Source organism: Phodopus roborovskii, unplaced genomic scaffold (genome assembly GCF_943737965.1).
Source record: "Phodopus roborovskii unplaced genomic scaffold, PHOROB, whole genome shotgun sequence".
Taxonomy (NCBI): domain Eukaryota; kingdom Metazoa; phylum Chordata; class Mammalia; order Rodentia; family Cricetidae; genus Phodopus; species Phodopus roborovskii.
This window is the reverse complement of record NW_026126611.1, coordinates 6,763,382-6,777,187: the sequence shown is the minus strand read 5'-3', so window position 1 is coordinate 6,777,187 and position 13,806 is coordinate 6,763,382. Positions and strand designations below refer to the sequence as shown.

The 13,806-nt window shown below is 53.1% G+C and overlaps 1 protein-coding gene across 1 annotated transcript in view; it reads left to right on the top strand.

Annotated features, from left to right (window-relative positions):
* Tmem181 (transmembrane protein 181) overlaps window positions 1–13,806 on the top strand; it is a 43,085-nt gene that overhangs the window by 5,538 nt on the left and 23,741 nt on the right. Inside the window, exon 2 of the mRNA XM_051206045.1 lies at window positions 12,389–12,492. Coding sequence (XP_051062002.1) covers window positions 12,389–12,492 — 104 coding nt within the window. The remainder of the gene's footprint in view (window positions 1–12,388; window positions 12,493–13,806) is intronic.

Sequence of the window (13,806 nt, the reverse complement as noted above, 5' to 3'; positions counted from 1 at the left end):
AATTTTTTTCTTAAATGCTTCCCCCTCCCCACCTCCCTAAGCGCCCAACCTTATGTTCTTTCCTGCCTGGCTTTTTACATGAGTGTTGGGATCCAAGCACTCCTACCCACTGAGCCGTCTCTCCAGCTTCCCGACCCCTCCCCTGGCCTTCTCTCTCCAATATCCTCTCACGGGATCGATCACCTGTCACAATCACATCTCTTAGCCTGACTTGGTCAGTGTGGCCCAGGGGTCCACCTGTCTCTGCCTTCTCAGAGCTGAAATTACAAGCACAGTCACCGTGCCTGACTGCTCATTGTGGAGTCTGCAGGATTGAATCCAGGTAGTTGTGCTTGTGTAGCCAGCCCTTTATCAACCAAAGCATCGACACAACCCTCAAGGCTCTTTCTAAACTAGGTTATCGCATAGTTTCTCTTTTTCCTATTCCCAGTTGTCTTAATAATATCAAGAAGGCTTCCGTAACTTTAGAACTTTAATGTGATCCAGATGAGCAATGGATGAAAAGCAAATTGTAGCAAACAGATGCGTCTGAACCAAATCTTCCCTTCTAGGACAGGGCATCAGGAGGCAAGCTCTCCCCAAAGCCCCAGGTCATTGCTGTACCTGCCTGCCCTGGAACTCTCTATACTCCATCCTCCCCTACCCTGTGTGTTCCCGAGTTGTTCGCTTTAGTCCAGAGCCAGGAAACCAAGGGAAAGCCCCCATCTGTGTGTTCAAGGCAGAAGCAGAGGATTCCGTGACTCTGGGTCCTGTAGCTGGGCCGATCCATCCTGTGCCTAGGACTGGCCCACCTCAGCCTTACCCTGCCTCAGCAGTTTATGGATCCTTACGATCTAACTGAGCAGCCTTTGGCTTGTTACACAGGAAATGTAACACAGGAGCTGAGGACCAACCATCAGCCAGATGCCTGCCTGTTCTTGCTCTCCCCCTTCTCCCGTCAGAGACCCCCCGTTGTGAGTGTTGCCTCTGTAATGGTGGGGGCCTTAGGAGCCGCTGGGCACTCCCTGTCTTGCTCTGCTCCTTGTTGAATGAAGGAGCCAGAGAGATCTTGGAAAGGACGAGGAGGCTGTGCTGTGACATCTGTGTGGCCAGCAAAGAGCCCCTTTAGCCATTTGCTCTGGGATGGCACATTGAGCAATGCTCTACTGCACTTCCCACCAGACGTCAGCAGCTTGTCCCTCAGTTTGTGACTGCCCTGATGAGTCTAGGGTGCAGGCCCATGTTTGGGGGGAAAGGGTAGGTTGACCTCTGCCTGGTCTCATGGCCAGCGTGGAGACCAGAAGCTTCTGCAGGTAGCCAGCTTCTGTATCCTGGGGACTGCAGAGTAAATCATTGCTTTGTCCTAGTCCCCAGCATTAAGAGCCATGCCCATGATAGCCAGTGACACTCACCGTCACTCTCTGCTGGGATGACACCCGCTGCTTTCGAATATTAAAGGGAGAGCATCCATAGAAGCTCGGAGATGCAGCTGGCCCCCAGGAAGAGCTGCTCTTGATTAGCAAACTTGCTGTGCAGAATCTGGGGGGAGAGCACCCGTCCCAAGCCGCACTTCAGACCTGCTGTAACTGGGCTGAGGTTTCTTAAAGGTCCCCAAGTGATCTCCCTTCGGCACACTTTGTGTCCCCTTTGTCCTAAGCCAATCTGCTCACCCGCCCTTTTGTTTTGTTGCCCCAGTCCTGGATCCATACCAGGGTCCCCTACACATGCTCAGGCTGCCTGCTCTGCTGGAGGGATTCACACCCAGGTAGGCACTCACTGAGGTCACTGTGGAGACCAGGTCACCGCCCCCAGAAAGCCCCAAAGGACTGCATTTCCATAGCAACCTCCAGTTTCTGAGTGCAGGATCCCTTTGGCCAGTTCCTCAGATCTGACCTTGCCCAAACTCAAGCTGTCCCTACTTTGGCTTTCCACCTGGGTCCTCACACCAGTCTGCTTCCCTGGTGGAACCCACACACATGGTTCCCAGCCTCTGCCACCACAGACCCTGGCCCATTGGTGCTGACAAGGGAGGCTCGCTTGTCACTCATGGGCTGCCCGGTACCTACAGGCACTGGCCCTAGGTTGTTTGCCTGGGACGGGTAGTCATACCGGATGTGTAGGCAAAAACCTTAACCCGGGGCCACAGGTGGTAGGACCAGCTGAGAGACGTGTCTTCTGGCCGCTGTCTGTCAGGTCTCTGTCACTATCCTGTAGAGCAATCAGCTATGTGTGGTGAAATTTCCAGCCACCTCAGACCCTTGCAGCATGCTCCTCTGCCCCCTTTGTCTCCAACCCCTCTCCCCGCTTGATGAAATTAACATGGAGACTGCTGTCCCTGGTTCTGTTCCTGACGGAACCAAACTTTTTCAAGGACCTTTTCCAAGACACGGTTGCCTGGCGACTCACAGAAACAGCCCACAATAATAAAAAGCAGAACCCAGGCCGTGACTTGCTGCCGCGCACTTTGCCTGCAATCTGAGGGGGTCTCCACGATGTGGGGTAGGCATTTTGACAGCTGGGATCAGATGGGGATGGACTCCGGCACTTAGCCACAGAATACTCAGTCGGGTGTTACAGCTAGAATGGAAAGGCGCTCGGGAGTCACAGAACGCCACAGGTCATAGTTAGCAGCTTACAGCCCTGCTCCTGCAAGGGAGGTTGAAGCTGTCACAATTCTGCTCCCCTTCCTTAGGGGAAGGTCTCCCCAGGGCAAGTGTCACAGCCCTGCTCCACTCTGGCTTCGGGAACCATTCTGGCGAAGGAAGGTCTCACCCAAACCTCATTCAAGACTTATTGGGAGGAAAGAATCCAGGAGAGTGGCTGTTCTCTTCCACAGCAGAGGAGGCAGCCCAAGTGCCATAGATAGGTACAGGGTTTATATAGGGGCTTTTAGGGGGCGGAGTTTTTCCAGGGAGATTTCCAGGGTGGGGATTGGTCAGATCGCACTCCCTGAGCTCAGATTGGCTACATCTCATGCTCAGGGATTGGTTGGCTTTTCTACAGCAGGTTTAGGGGCAGATCTGGCTCTGGTTTCAGGGCCAAAGTGTGTTTTCTTTCACGGGTCCTTTTTAGCCTCTTGGCTCTCATTTTAGGGGCAGGGTGTATTTCTTTCACTGACGCTGGTTGAAGGGCCAAACTGTGTGTCTTTTGGCTCTGCTCAGGATGTGTTTCTTTGGCTGGCCGTTCTTCCCTACATGTGGCACTTTCAGAGTTTACACTGTGAAAAGTCTCAGGTCAAGGAGAGCCACTAGCTCACCTTAGCCAGAAGGTAAGGGCACTCACGGGCCCTACTTTCGTGTCTCTGATCCCACGAGAAGGCTTCCCCATTCTCTCAGGGTTAGAAAGCAGGCTGGTGTACTGCTAGTCAGTCAGCAAGTCCTCCTGAATCATTTGACTAAGGCTCATGTGCACAGTGCCTTCCAGGCTAGGCCGTCAAGTCTTGGAAAGAGAAGGGGCACTTAAAAAGCGGTGAGTGGCAAGGGCAGGGATCGTGGCCGGAATGGCACCGCTCAAATACTGGGCGGAACTAGCATCCCTTTCACCCTGATTGATTGGGACTGATGAGTACAGGCTCCCGTGTCACCGAGGGGGCAAAGGCTAAGGGAGATACAGGAGGCAGAGGAGTTGGCCTGAGTCCTGCAGGCTGGAGGACGGGACACTGCACTGGGCATGCTCGTCTCCCTCAGCTTCGGGACTGGGCTTTAGTTTTAATGGTTGCTAGAGAGACACAAGGTCCTGGTACATACACGGTAGCAAACTTCAGAGAGATGCTGACAGTGCCTTGCTTACTTCCCCTCTCCTTTCGGAGATGACAGAAAGAGGAAGCAGCCGAGTCTGGGGACTTGGACGCGGACTCTGGGGTCAGTGCTCTTGGGGTTGGTTTTTGTTTTTGTTTTTGTTTTGGCCTCGGGGCTGGCTCATCCGCGCCGATCACCCACGTGACAGGTGTCCAGCGCGAGTGCTGCGGGAGGCCGCTCCGCCCTGCTCCCCCCCCCCGCCCGCCGCTTCCGCGCACGTGACTGCGCGTCGCGCTCTGATGCGTTTTCCGCGGGCGGCCGGCTGCTCGGTCTCGCGGGTGGCTCGGGCTGCGGCTGCGGAGGCTGCGGGACGCCGGGCGAGCTCGGGACGCGCCGGCGGGGGCCGAGGGCCCGGGGATCCGAGATGGAACCGTAAGTGGCGGGCCGTGGGCTTGGGCGTGGGGCCCCCCCGGGGGCCTGAAGTTGGGGTCCCCCAGGCTCGTGCGCGCCGCGGGGCGCCGGGAGAGGGCGAGCGGGTCTCAGCGGGGACCCGCGGAGAGGGCTGGACCGCAGCTGCCCCGCGTGCAGAGTCGGTGAGGGTGCACCCGCCAGCTGGAGCTGGACCCCCCAGCTGCGATCGGGGTCCTCGGCTGCCCCAGACGCGCTTCTCGGTGGCGTTTGGTGACGTGGGCACGCCGGGGCTGGCACAGCCTCGTTAGATCTCTCGGCTGCCGAGTTTTTTACGAGTTTTACAATCTGCTGACTTGGGGCCCCGAGTCGTTCTGTGAAGTGCGGAGGTTTCTTTTCTTTTCTTTTCTTTTTTTTTTACGAGGAGAAACCGAACCCCAGGGACGCCATCCCTAAAGCTGCTGTTGACGCAGCTGTCGCCTGGGTGTGCACCTGAGTAGCGGTGAGGGAGTGCCTGGAGTCGGGGCGGCGTGGAGGTTGAAAGGTGGCCTTGGGCGACCGGGTGCCCATTCGGGCTCATTCGGGGTTCCGGGAGCAGCAGGGTAACTCAGGAAGCGTTTTCTCCATGCAAGAGCCCGCGGTGGAAAGAGTCTTTCCTCCTCCTTCCCGAGAAGGTTGACTTGGGTCACTTCGGCCCATGGAGGAAGTCCTGACTGACTCGGGTGGATTAGAGGCCAGCTGGAGGTGAGTTAGGTCTGCACAGACGAAGGTGGTCTTTGTGTAGCAGAGTGGCGGCTGCATGCTTCAGGGGTGTCCTCTCAGGCCTGGATCTGAGAGTGTACCCCATCCTTAGCACTTTACCGGCTGGGGCGGGCGCAGAGAGGCAGAGGATGTGGGGGAGTTGGGCCTTGACCAGGTCCTAGCCCAGAGGAAAGCCATTACTAGGGGAAGGACCCTGGGAGGGATTGCAGACTGCAGCTTTGTTAAGGGTTGGTTGCCCAGAGTGTGGCATTTACTGTCTAAGAGGCAGCCTTAGGCTATGACGGGCAATAGGGTAAGGGTGGTATGTATCTCTTAGGGTAATTTTTGTCTTTTCCTGAATGAAAATGATGTCTAAAAGTTAAAGAAAACTCGAGTGTTAACTGTGTGGCAGAGACTCCTGTATCCCCTTTAAAATTCCCTGTGTGTGTGTGTGTGTGTGTGTGTGTGTGTGTGTGTTGGTGCCCCAAAAGGCCAGAAGAAGGTGTTGGGCTCCCAGAGCCAGAGTTAGAAGTGCTTGTGACTTGATGGGAACCAAACGGGCTACTCATATTACTCGAAGCTACAAATAAGGGAAAGGAAACAGGCTTATAGCAAGTCTCCTTTGAGACGGTAGCTTCCATAGTCAGACTCCACAGCCCACACCCTGGGCAGCAGATGATGGCAGCTAATGTGTGCCCTGTCAAGGGTGCTTGGGAGCAAGGCTTCATCCTTCTGGAAACTTCAGGTCCCCGTTTCCTGGGTGTTACAGTTTAGGGGCCCAATACTGTAGAGGGACAGACAGAGTGATTCGCCCCAAGTCACCTTGCTGACCCATGGTGGAGACGCTTGCCTGCCAGGGGTATGGACTAAATAAACAACCTGGTGGTGCCGGACTATGGCCTGTGTGATCAGCATCTGGCCTTCCTCCTTCTCCTGTTTGGAGGGTGTTCAGTGACCTAACCGGCATGTATCTGGGTGCAAACCACTGGGCTTGTGGCCCAGGAAAAACATGCTTGAATTCATGCTTCCTTCGGAAGCCTAGATCTTTGTGTGTTAAGATGCATTAGGCCTCGAATGTCCCCACGATGCCTCTTTGGAAGTCTGCTCAATGGTTTGCAGTCTATTCGACTTAGCTGATTGACAACACTTCGTCCTTCTGGTATTCCCCCTTAGCCTTTCCTGCCAAGTGTTGGTTATTTTAAAAGATCAAGATGGAGAGGGACCGTAGAGAGTGTGAGGGGACAGTGGCTCCCTTCCCAAAGCTCGCCCCTCACATGCTGGGTGTGCGTTCAGATTCGGACTCTACCTCCTGCTGCCCGCCCCCATCCCTTACTTCCCCTACTTTAAAAGGCCTGCTAATACCTGTTCTCCAGGGTTCCTCCCCAGGTGACTAGCCTGTCATCAAGCAGGTACACAGGAAATGCCAGGTTTCCCCTCACTGGCTGGGGCTAAAGGTACACAGTGGGTCTTCAGAGTTACTATGCCAGGGGTCCAAATTTTGTTTTCTCTAAAATAGGGGAAAAGCTGGGTATGATGGACCATTCCTGGGGTTCTGGTCGAGACTGGGAGGCTAAGGTAAGAGGATCTCCTAAACCCAGGTGTTTGAGTCTAGCCTAGGCAACAAATTAAAATCCTGCTTGAAAAATGAATTAAGTTGTAGGGTAGGGTAGACCACGCAGAGAGCGGCAGGCAGGTGGCTTTCTGAGTCTGAAGCCAGAGAGTTCTACATAGCAAGCTCCAGGCCAGCCAGGGCTACATGGGGAAGAAAACCAGTAAGTATAACAAAACAGAAGGAATGCCACCCTCCCCCACTCCAGCAGAGACACGTGTGCACAACTGACAACCAATATGATTGGTTATCGTGTTAAGTTTTCATTACATTACTCTAAACCCTTTGTTCGATAATTCCACAACCTGCAAAACAGCCTTCCAAGCACTCGGCTTATTCTGTCCTAAGAGGGATAAAATGCCACTCCCATGGTAGAAAGTGAGGATCCGGGCTTGTGGGCACCAAGCTAGTACCTTGAACCAAAAGAGAGATTGTTTTTATGCCAACTGCGGGGTGTGTGTGTGTGTGTGTGTGGAATAGACTCAACTAAAATATGAAGTGGAGCAATAGATCCAAAACCCTTTCCCACTGAAGTGGGAATCTGGGTACCATTTGACCAAGTAGCCATCCGATCGCCTGTGTACTCTCTCCCTTCAGCCTTCTGTTTTCCGTACATTAGAGCCTGTCTGCCTGCACATGGGCTCCAGTGGAGCCTGCAGGTCAAGGCTGGCTGTGTCCCTCGGTCACTGTCCACCTTACCTTTTGAGATGGTCTCTCTTTCTCACCGAATCTGCAGCTCACAGATTTGGCTAGAACGGCTGGCCGGAAGCTTCAGAAATTCACTGGCGACTGCCAGTGCTGTGCATGGATTTGTGCTGGTCTCTTGCTTGTATGTCAGGGCTTTACCACCCAGGTCACCTCCCCAGGCTTGTAGCTTCAGGCCTCTCCACCGTTCTAGTGGCTTGAAGAGGTAAGTCTTGGGAGTAAACCTGCTTCCTTTTAGGTGATGGCTTGGGGTCCTTTGTAAAAGCGGTGATGTGTTTTCCCTCTGCCCCCAGCCAGCTCCCAAATCATGGCAGGGAGACTTATTATCAGTTATGAGTGCTCGGCCTTAGCTTAGGCTTAGTTTGCTAGCTTTGATAACTTAACCTGTTTCTCTTCATCTATGTTTTCCCTCTGGGGTTTTTTCCTTTTTTCCCTTCTGTTTATCACTGTTTCTTATGTCTGCCCAGAGACTGCATGCCCCGGTCATGCCCCTGTCCTTCTCCTTTATTTTCTTCTTCTCTCTCCTGCCAAGATTTCCCTGTCTACTTATTCTTTCTGCCCGCCAGCCCCACCTACCCCTCTCCTGCCTGGCCTGCTGGCCATTCAGCTCTTTATTAAACCATCCAGGTGCCCGGGGCAGGCAAGGCGAAACAAATGTAACACATCTTTGCCAGGTTAAACAAACACGTCTTCACAAAGTTAAATATTCCGGGGCAGACAAGCCAGCACCCGGAGGTACCCTCTCACTCTCCACAAAGCTGAGTCCTGCCTTGTCACACACTTGGCAGTCAGTCATGAGTTCTTGTCATCTGTTCTTGTTTTATGGGCTGTGAGGGGCCCGTGCTGGAGAGAGAGACGTGCTTAGTGGGCATAATGGCGGTGACAGGGATTCAGAGCCGGGCTGATGGGGGGGGGGCATGCATGAGCCTTGAGGATGGTGTGGGCGTGAGTCAGGCCAAAGTGACACAGAGCTGCTGCGCCTGCCTTCAGTGTAGAAGGCAAAAGCGCCACAGACAGCACTGAAGGTGGCCTGGGGGAGGACAGTTAACACCTACAGCAGCTGGTGGGTTTTCATGGCAGGGAACGTAGCGGAGCCCAGAGGAGGAAACGGTAAGACCAGGCCGGGCAGAGAAGGTGGAGACTCAGAAGTGATCGGACGCTTACCATATAGGGCACAGGGCAGCTCTGGGCTGGGGAGCGTGGAGATGCCAGTGAATGGTTGATCGCTTCCAGTAACACCCCGAGACCCTGAGAGGTGGCCTGCTCTTCCCATAGTGGCTGGGGTCTCTCACTCGAGTCGGGAGAGTTACCTGGGAGCTGACTCTGGTTAGCGGGAAGGACAAGGCCTGGTGGCAGGGGTCCGTGTAACTGAGTCTACGCTGCAAGCATGTTCAGATGCTGACATGGGGCCTTCCATGCCTTCCTGACTTAGAATTTTGAGTTTCATTTTATCTGACTGGGATCTGGAAGGAGGAGAGGCATACTCTTAGGAAGGAAGCGTTTGGCTTTAACAGATTTTCTTGTGAAAAGCGGCTTAGTCTCCTGTGCCATCAGGCACTTTCTTAATGTCTCCTTATTCGGCTTGTTTCTCGGCTGCTAAGTAACCAGGCATTGAGGACATCAGTGGTACATTTGTTGGTTGAGATGGGATTCTCTGTGTAGCCCTGTCTGTCCTCATGATTACCGTGTGGTCCAGGCTGGCCTTCAACCTAGAGAGACCCACCTGCCTCTGCCTCCGGAGCGCTGGGATTAAAGGCGCGTGCGCCACGATGCTTGGCCAAAGGATGCATTTTTAACTCCAGATTTAAAATCTGACCTTCCTTTGGTTTCCCTGCGTCCATTTGCTTGGTGCCTAATCTACCAGCAGGGCCAGGTCACAAATGGCTCTGAGATCCCTGAAAGCCACTTTCGGTCCATAGAGAACACTGTTCCCGCCACCTGCCACGTTCGCCGCAATCGCATCATTAATGCTGGTGAGATGCTGTTAGCTAACCCTGTTTGCGCCGTTTCCACAACCCCGTCCATTTAGCTTTGTGTAAATTTTGATTTCTACGTGGAAATGTCGTGTGTAGTTGCCTAGAAACCATCCCTTCCTTTCAGACTTAAAAACAAAAATATATCCAAACACACTGTACAAATAAACAGATACCTGGGTCACAGAGAGGCACACGAGGGACACTTGCTTTTCTGCCAAAATTCGCATTCCACGGGGCTTTTTCAGATGGGCATTAACTGGGTCCTGTCTCCCAGAGCCTCCTCCCTCCAGGGAAGCCACAGGGGCTGCCAGATACCGTGTCTGTGACAACCTGGGCAGGCCTGTCGCCTCCGAATCTCAGCTTCCCTATCTGTAAACTCGAAGTGTGAACCCAGCTGAAAAAGCCACACCTGTATTGAAGATTCTGCAAGATGGCGGTGGCGGCTGAACAGCGGCAGGGCTACTGAGAGCCAGAGTTCTCCCACGCCATCCACCACCTTCCTGCGTGTCTGTCCTAACATCCTTTCTACCTCCAGGTGCAACCTTTGCAGTGTAGTAACGGCCATGATGACTGGTTTTATACCAACCTTGTAGGGAGTAAGGTTTTTTCCTCCCGCTGCTGGTCTTGTCCCGCCGCCGCGCCAGCCCCAATTAACACGCTGAGACTCTGTATTTGATATAATGCTGTTGGCCATTTACTTGTTTCTTATCGGCTAGCTCTGTCTCAAGTATTAGCCCATTTCTGTTAATCTAATATTTCCACGTGCTTTCATCTCACCAAGGAATGGGGTCTGCATCTCGTCTCCCCAGCCTCTCCATGTTGACTCCTCCTTGCTACTTCCTGGAATCCACCTTGTCTCCTAGTCCCACCTGTCTTGCTTTCCTATTGGCCAACAGTGCTTTATTCATTAACCAGTAATGAGAATTTACAGAATATTTACAGAATGACATCCCCCATCACAACCTGAACAGCTTGGAGTCATCAGAGAGAAAGGAACCCAGGCAGAGGAAAAAAAAAAAAAAAAAAATGCTTCCATCAGATTGGGCTGCAGGCAAGCCCGTGGGGCACTTTCTTAATTAGTGACTAATGTGGGATGGCCCAGCCCATTGAGGGTGGGGCCATCTCTGGACAGGTAGTCCTGGATGCTAAAAAAAAAACAAAAAAACAAAAAAACAGGCTGCGCAAGTCGTGAAGAGCTCCCTCCATAGCCTCTGCATCAGCTCCTGCCCTGGCTTCCTTTGATGATGAGCTGTGATGTGGAATCGTAAACCAAATAAAAAATAAACCCTTTCCTCCCAAGTTGCGTTGGTCATGGTGTTTCATCACAGCCATGGTAACCTTTACTAAAACACAGCCATTAGGTCCCACCAATCCCAACACTAAGAATACCATCAGTCAGCACCTGAAGCCTACAGCAGAGACTTCCCCTTTCCCTGTAACCCGCCTGCCTAGTGTCCCACTAATGTACTTGGGAAATGTATTATTGACTGATAAAAGGTGTTGTAACCACTTGCATGGTGGACGATATCATCAAAGTAATATGAATCCACATACCTGGGCCATGATCACGCATGTTTAGCTCAGACTACACTCCGTCTTATGCCCTTTTGGAGTGAGAACTGCATTTTACAAAGGAATCTGGCTCCTTCGCAGGGGCCAGTTCTGTCTCTACTACACGAGGCCCTTGGGACCCTTAATCTAGGCTAGCAGCACAGGCTCCCTCCAGCACCTCCTCCCATCATGCCTCTGTTGGAGGCAGAGTCCCAGGGAAACCTCCAGGCTTCCTCGTTCACCGAATGATTGGAGAGTGATCTGAGAGTCAGCCAGGGCCACCCAGACGGCTGCATGGTCATCAGTGCCACGTCACTCAGAGTGGCCCTGGCTCCCAGGCTTCACCTTTGTGCTGAGCCTGCCCAGCCCAGTGGCTGACTGACTTCCTGCCATCTGGAGCCTCAAGCACGTGTGGAAGGACCCTGTGCCTTGTGAGCACAAGTTGGTAACCTTACCCTGGGTGTGCAGGCCCCGCCTCCGTCAGGGTGGACTCCGCCTTCCGTTTGCTTTCAGCTTCCAAGGCAAACAGCAGGGCCTTAGGCCATAGGTACAGCCATCAAGCAAACACTAAGCCCCTCTCTTGGGGAGGGAGGTCATCGTCTCCCTAGGACTCTAGTGGGGTTTTTAGTAGTGAAACTAATTGGAGTACAAACAGGGCTCCTTTGCTCAGGACACTGCCGCCACTCTGGAGGACACAGCTTTGTACCTACGGATTGCCAGTGTTTTTTGCAAAGCTGAGGGTACTTAGGCATTTCTTTGGTGTACCTGCCCAATATGCTATTCAGAGTGCCGAGCAGCAAGCGTTTTCCTGTGTGTGTGTGTGTGTGTGTTTTTTTTTTATTGTTGGTTTTAAAGATTTGTTTTCATTTTAAAATTACATGTAGCATGTATGCACGGTGGGCCTGAGGTTGTGGTTGTTGTACGTGTAATTTTCTCTGAGGCCAGGAGAGCATCAGATCCCCTAGAGGTGGAGTTCCAGGCGGTTGTGAGCCGCCTGATGTGGGTTCTGGGAACTGAACTGGGGTCCTTGACTAGAGCACTACACGACTGTAACCGCTGAGCTGTCTCTCCATGCTTTGTTCTGAGGGAAAGCGTACATGTGTGCTGTCATCAAGCCTCTGAATGGCCTGTGTTCCTGTAGGTCACGGAGGGTTGTAGCCCCCCACCGCCCCCACACACTCCATGAAGGAGTTAGAAGCTCTCTTCTGGGAAGGGTAGGCTGCTCCTCACCAGAGTGGGGAGCTTCTCTTGGCAGCTCTGAGGGACTCCGAGCGTGAGGCAAACCAGATGGAAATAGCTGGCATTCTCAGTCTGCTAGGCAGTGACGACTATACCTTGTCAGTCTGGGCTGTGGCTGCACCCTGGCAGCTAGAAGTGAGCTATATAAAAGATTAGGTCGGTTCTACGGCATGATGACACTTCTCCTTGCCATGAGAACAAAAATTCCTTCTCTGACGACATGAGGCAGGCCAGAGAGGCTTTGACACACAGCGTACAGCTGACCCACTCGTGAGAGGTCACCAAGGTCATCTGGGCTATTTAGTAAGGGGTGGTCATCTGGTTTTGGAGCAGTGTGCGTCTGAGGCCGGCACGGGGCTGATGCAGCCTGCGATGGTGCTGGCCTGGGCAGGCAGGGACTGTGTGAGACCAGACTGTCCTCATCCCCAGCTTCTGCTCCACAGGCTGGCGCCCATGCGGCTCTACACGCTCTCCAAACGCCACTTCGTCCTCGTGTTTGCCGTTTTCTTCATCTGTTTCGGACTGACCGTCTTCGTTGGGATCGAGGGTAAGTCTTCCCTTTCATCGTTTCTCCATTTACGGCCACCTTGGTCTGATGCTGCCAGCCCAGCTGTGCCCTCTTATTCCAGCCGGGCCTCAGTGAGAGACACGAGCCTTCTCCCTGAGCCCACAGGCCAAAAGGTTGCCACACCCCGAACCTTGTCTTCTCAGGAGGTGTGTGATGTAGGCATGCCATCCTCAGCAGCCAGGACAAACAGCCTGGGTCAGTTTGTCAGTGCTGGAAGCTTCTTCTAAGCCAGGCTGGCTTTGAACTAGCTATGCAGCCCACCCAGACATTTCTAGAGTCATTTTGTGTCCCGGGGGATCCAGAGCCCACTGACTAAGGGGGAGACAGACCATGTGAGAGTCTAGGTGACTAGGACTCGGGGTGTAGGGGTTGGACAGGTGACATCTCAAGCTCTAGGACTGTAGGACTGTGCGAAGACCACCAGGCAGCAGAAACTGTCCTAGCAGAAGAGTCACATCAGAGAGAGAGGGAGAGACTGTCAATCTGTCTGTCTGTCTGTCTGTGTATATCCAGATGTTGATGTGAGCTGACTTCCTCTGTTACTCTCCACCTTGTATTTTGAGGCAGGCGCCCTCACTTGAACGCAGCCATCATGCTCTGGGGCCATCTGGGCCCTCTGAGCCCTGAGACTGTAGCAGGCCTTTGTAGGGCTCAGCATTTACTTCAGTTCTCAAGCTCCCACCTCAAGCCTTCTGCCCGCTGAGCCATTCCCCACCCCACCCCCAAAAGTCACAAAACAGAGCCACAGAAGCTGAGTGGTCCTCACAAGATTTCAGAGGCTGGGGTCTCCTCTGTCTTACCTGCAACATGGGCAGCGGGAGCCAGCCTTGGAGAGAGAGGCACTCCCCTCCCATTCTTTTTCCTTCAGCTTGTTCGCTGAGGGCGGTTTGTGATAGCCGTTCTAAGTGATGGAGGTGCGTAACGCCGAGTGTGCTTAACGCCGAGTGACAGGCATTAAGGCTTAGTTATATCCCGGAGGTTTTTGAGCCTCAGAAAGCTAGTGTCTTACCTCAGCTGAAGTTAGAGTGCTGGGTGGCTAGAAGAGGCTGGGGGCAGAGAGTGACCATTGGGCTGCTTGCTCCATGCCTGGTGGCAATGAAAATGATACAGTTGTGACCATAGCAATCATAGCCAACTTCTCCTACCTGTTAAGTCACCAAGGGCTTAAAGTTATACTAATCATAATACAGGGTTTGCCCATTATCTCACATTTCAAACTGTGCTTTCATATTGGTAGGGGAGGCATTAATATTGCATGCAGTCTCAGTGGGATATTAGCCAGCTTTTGTTTAC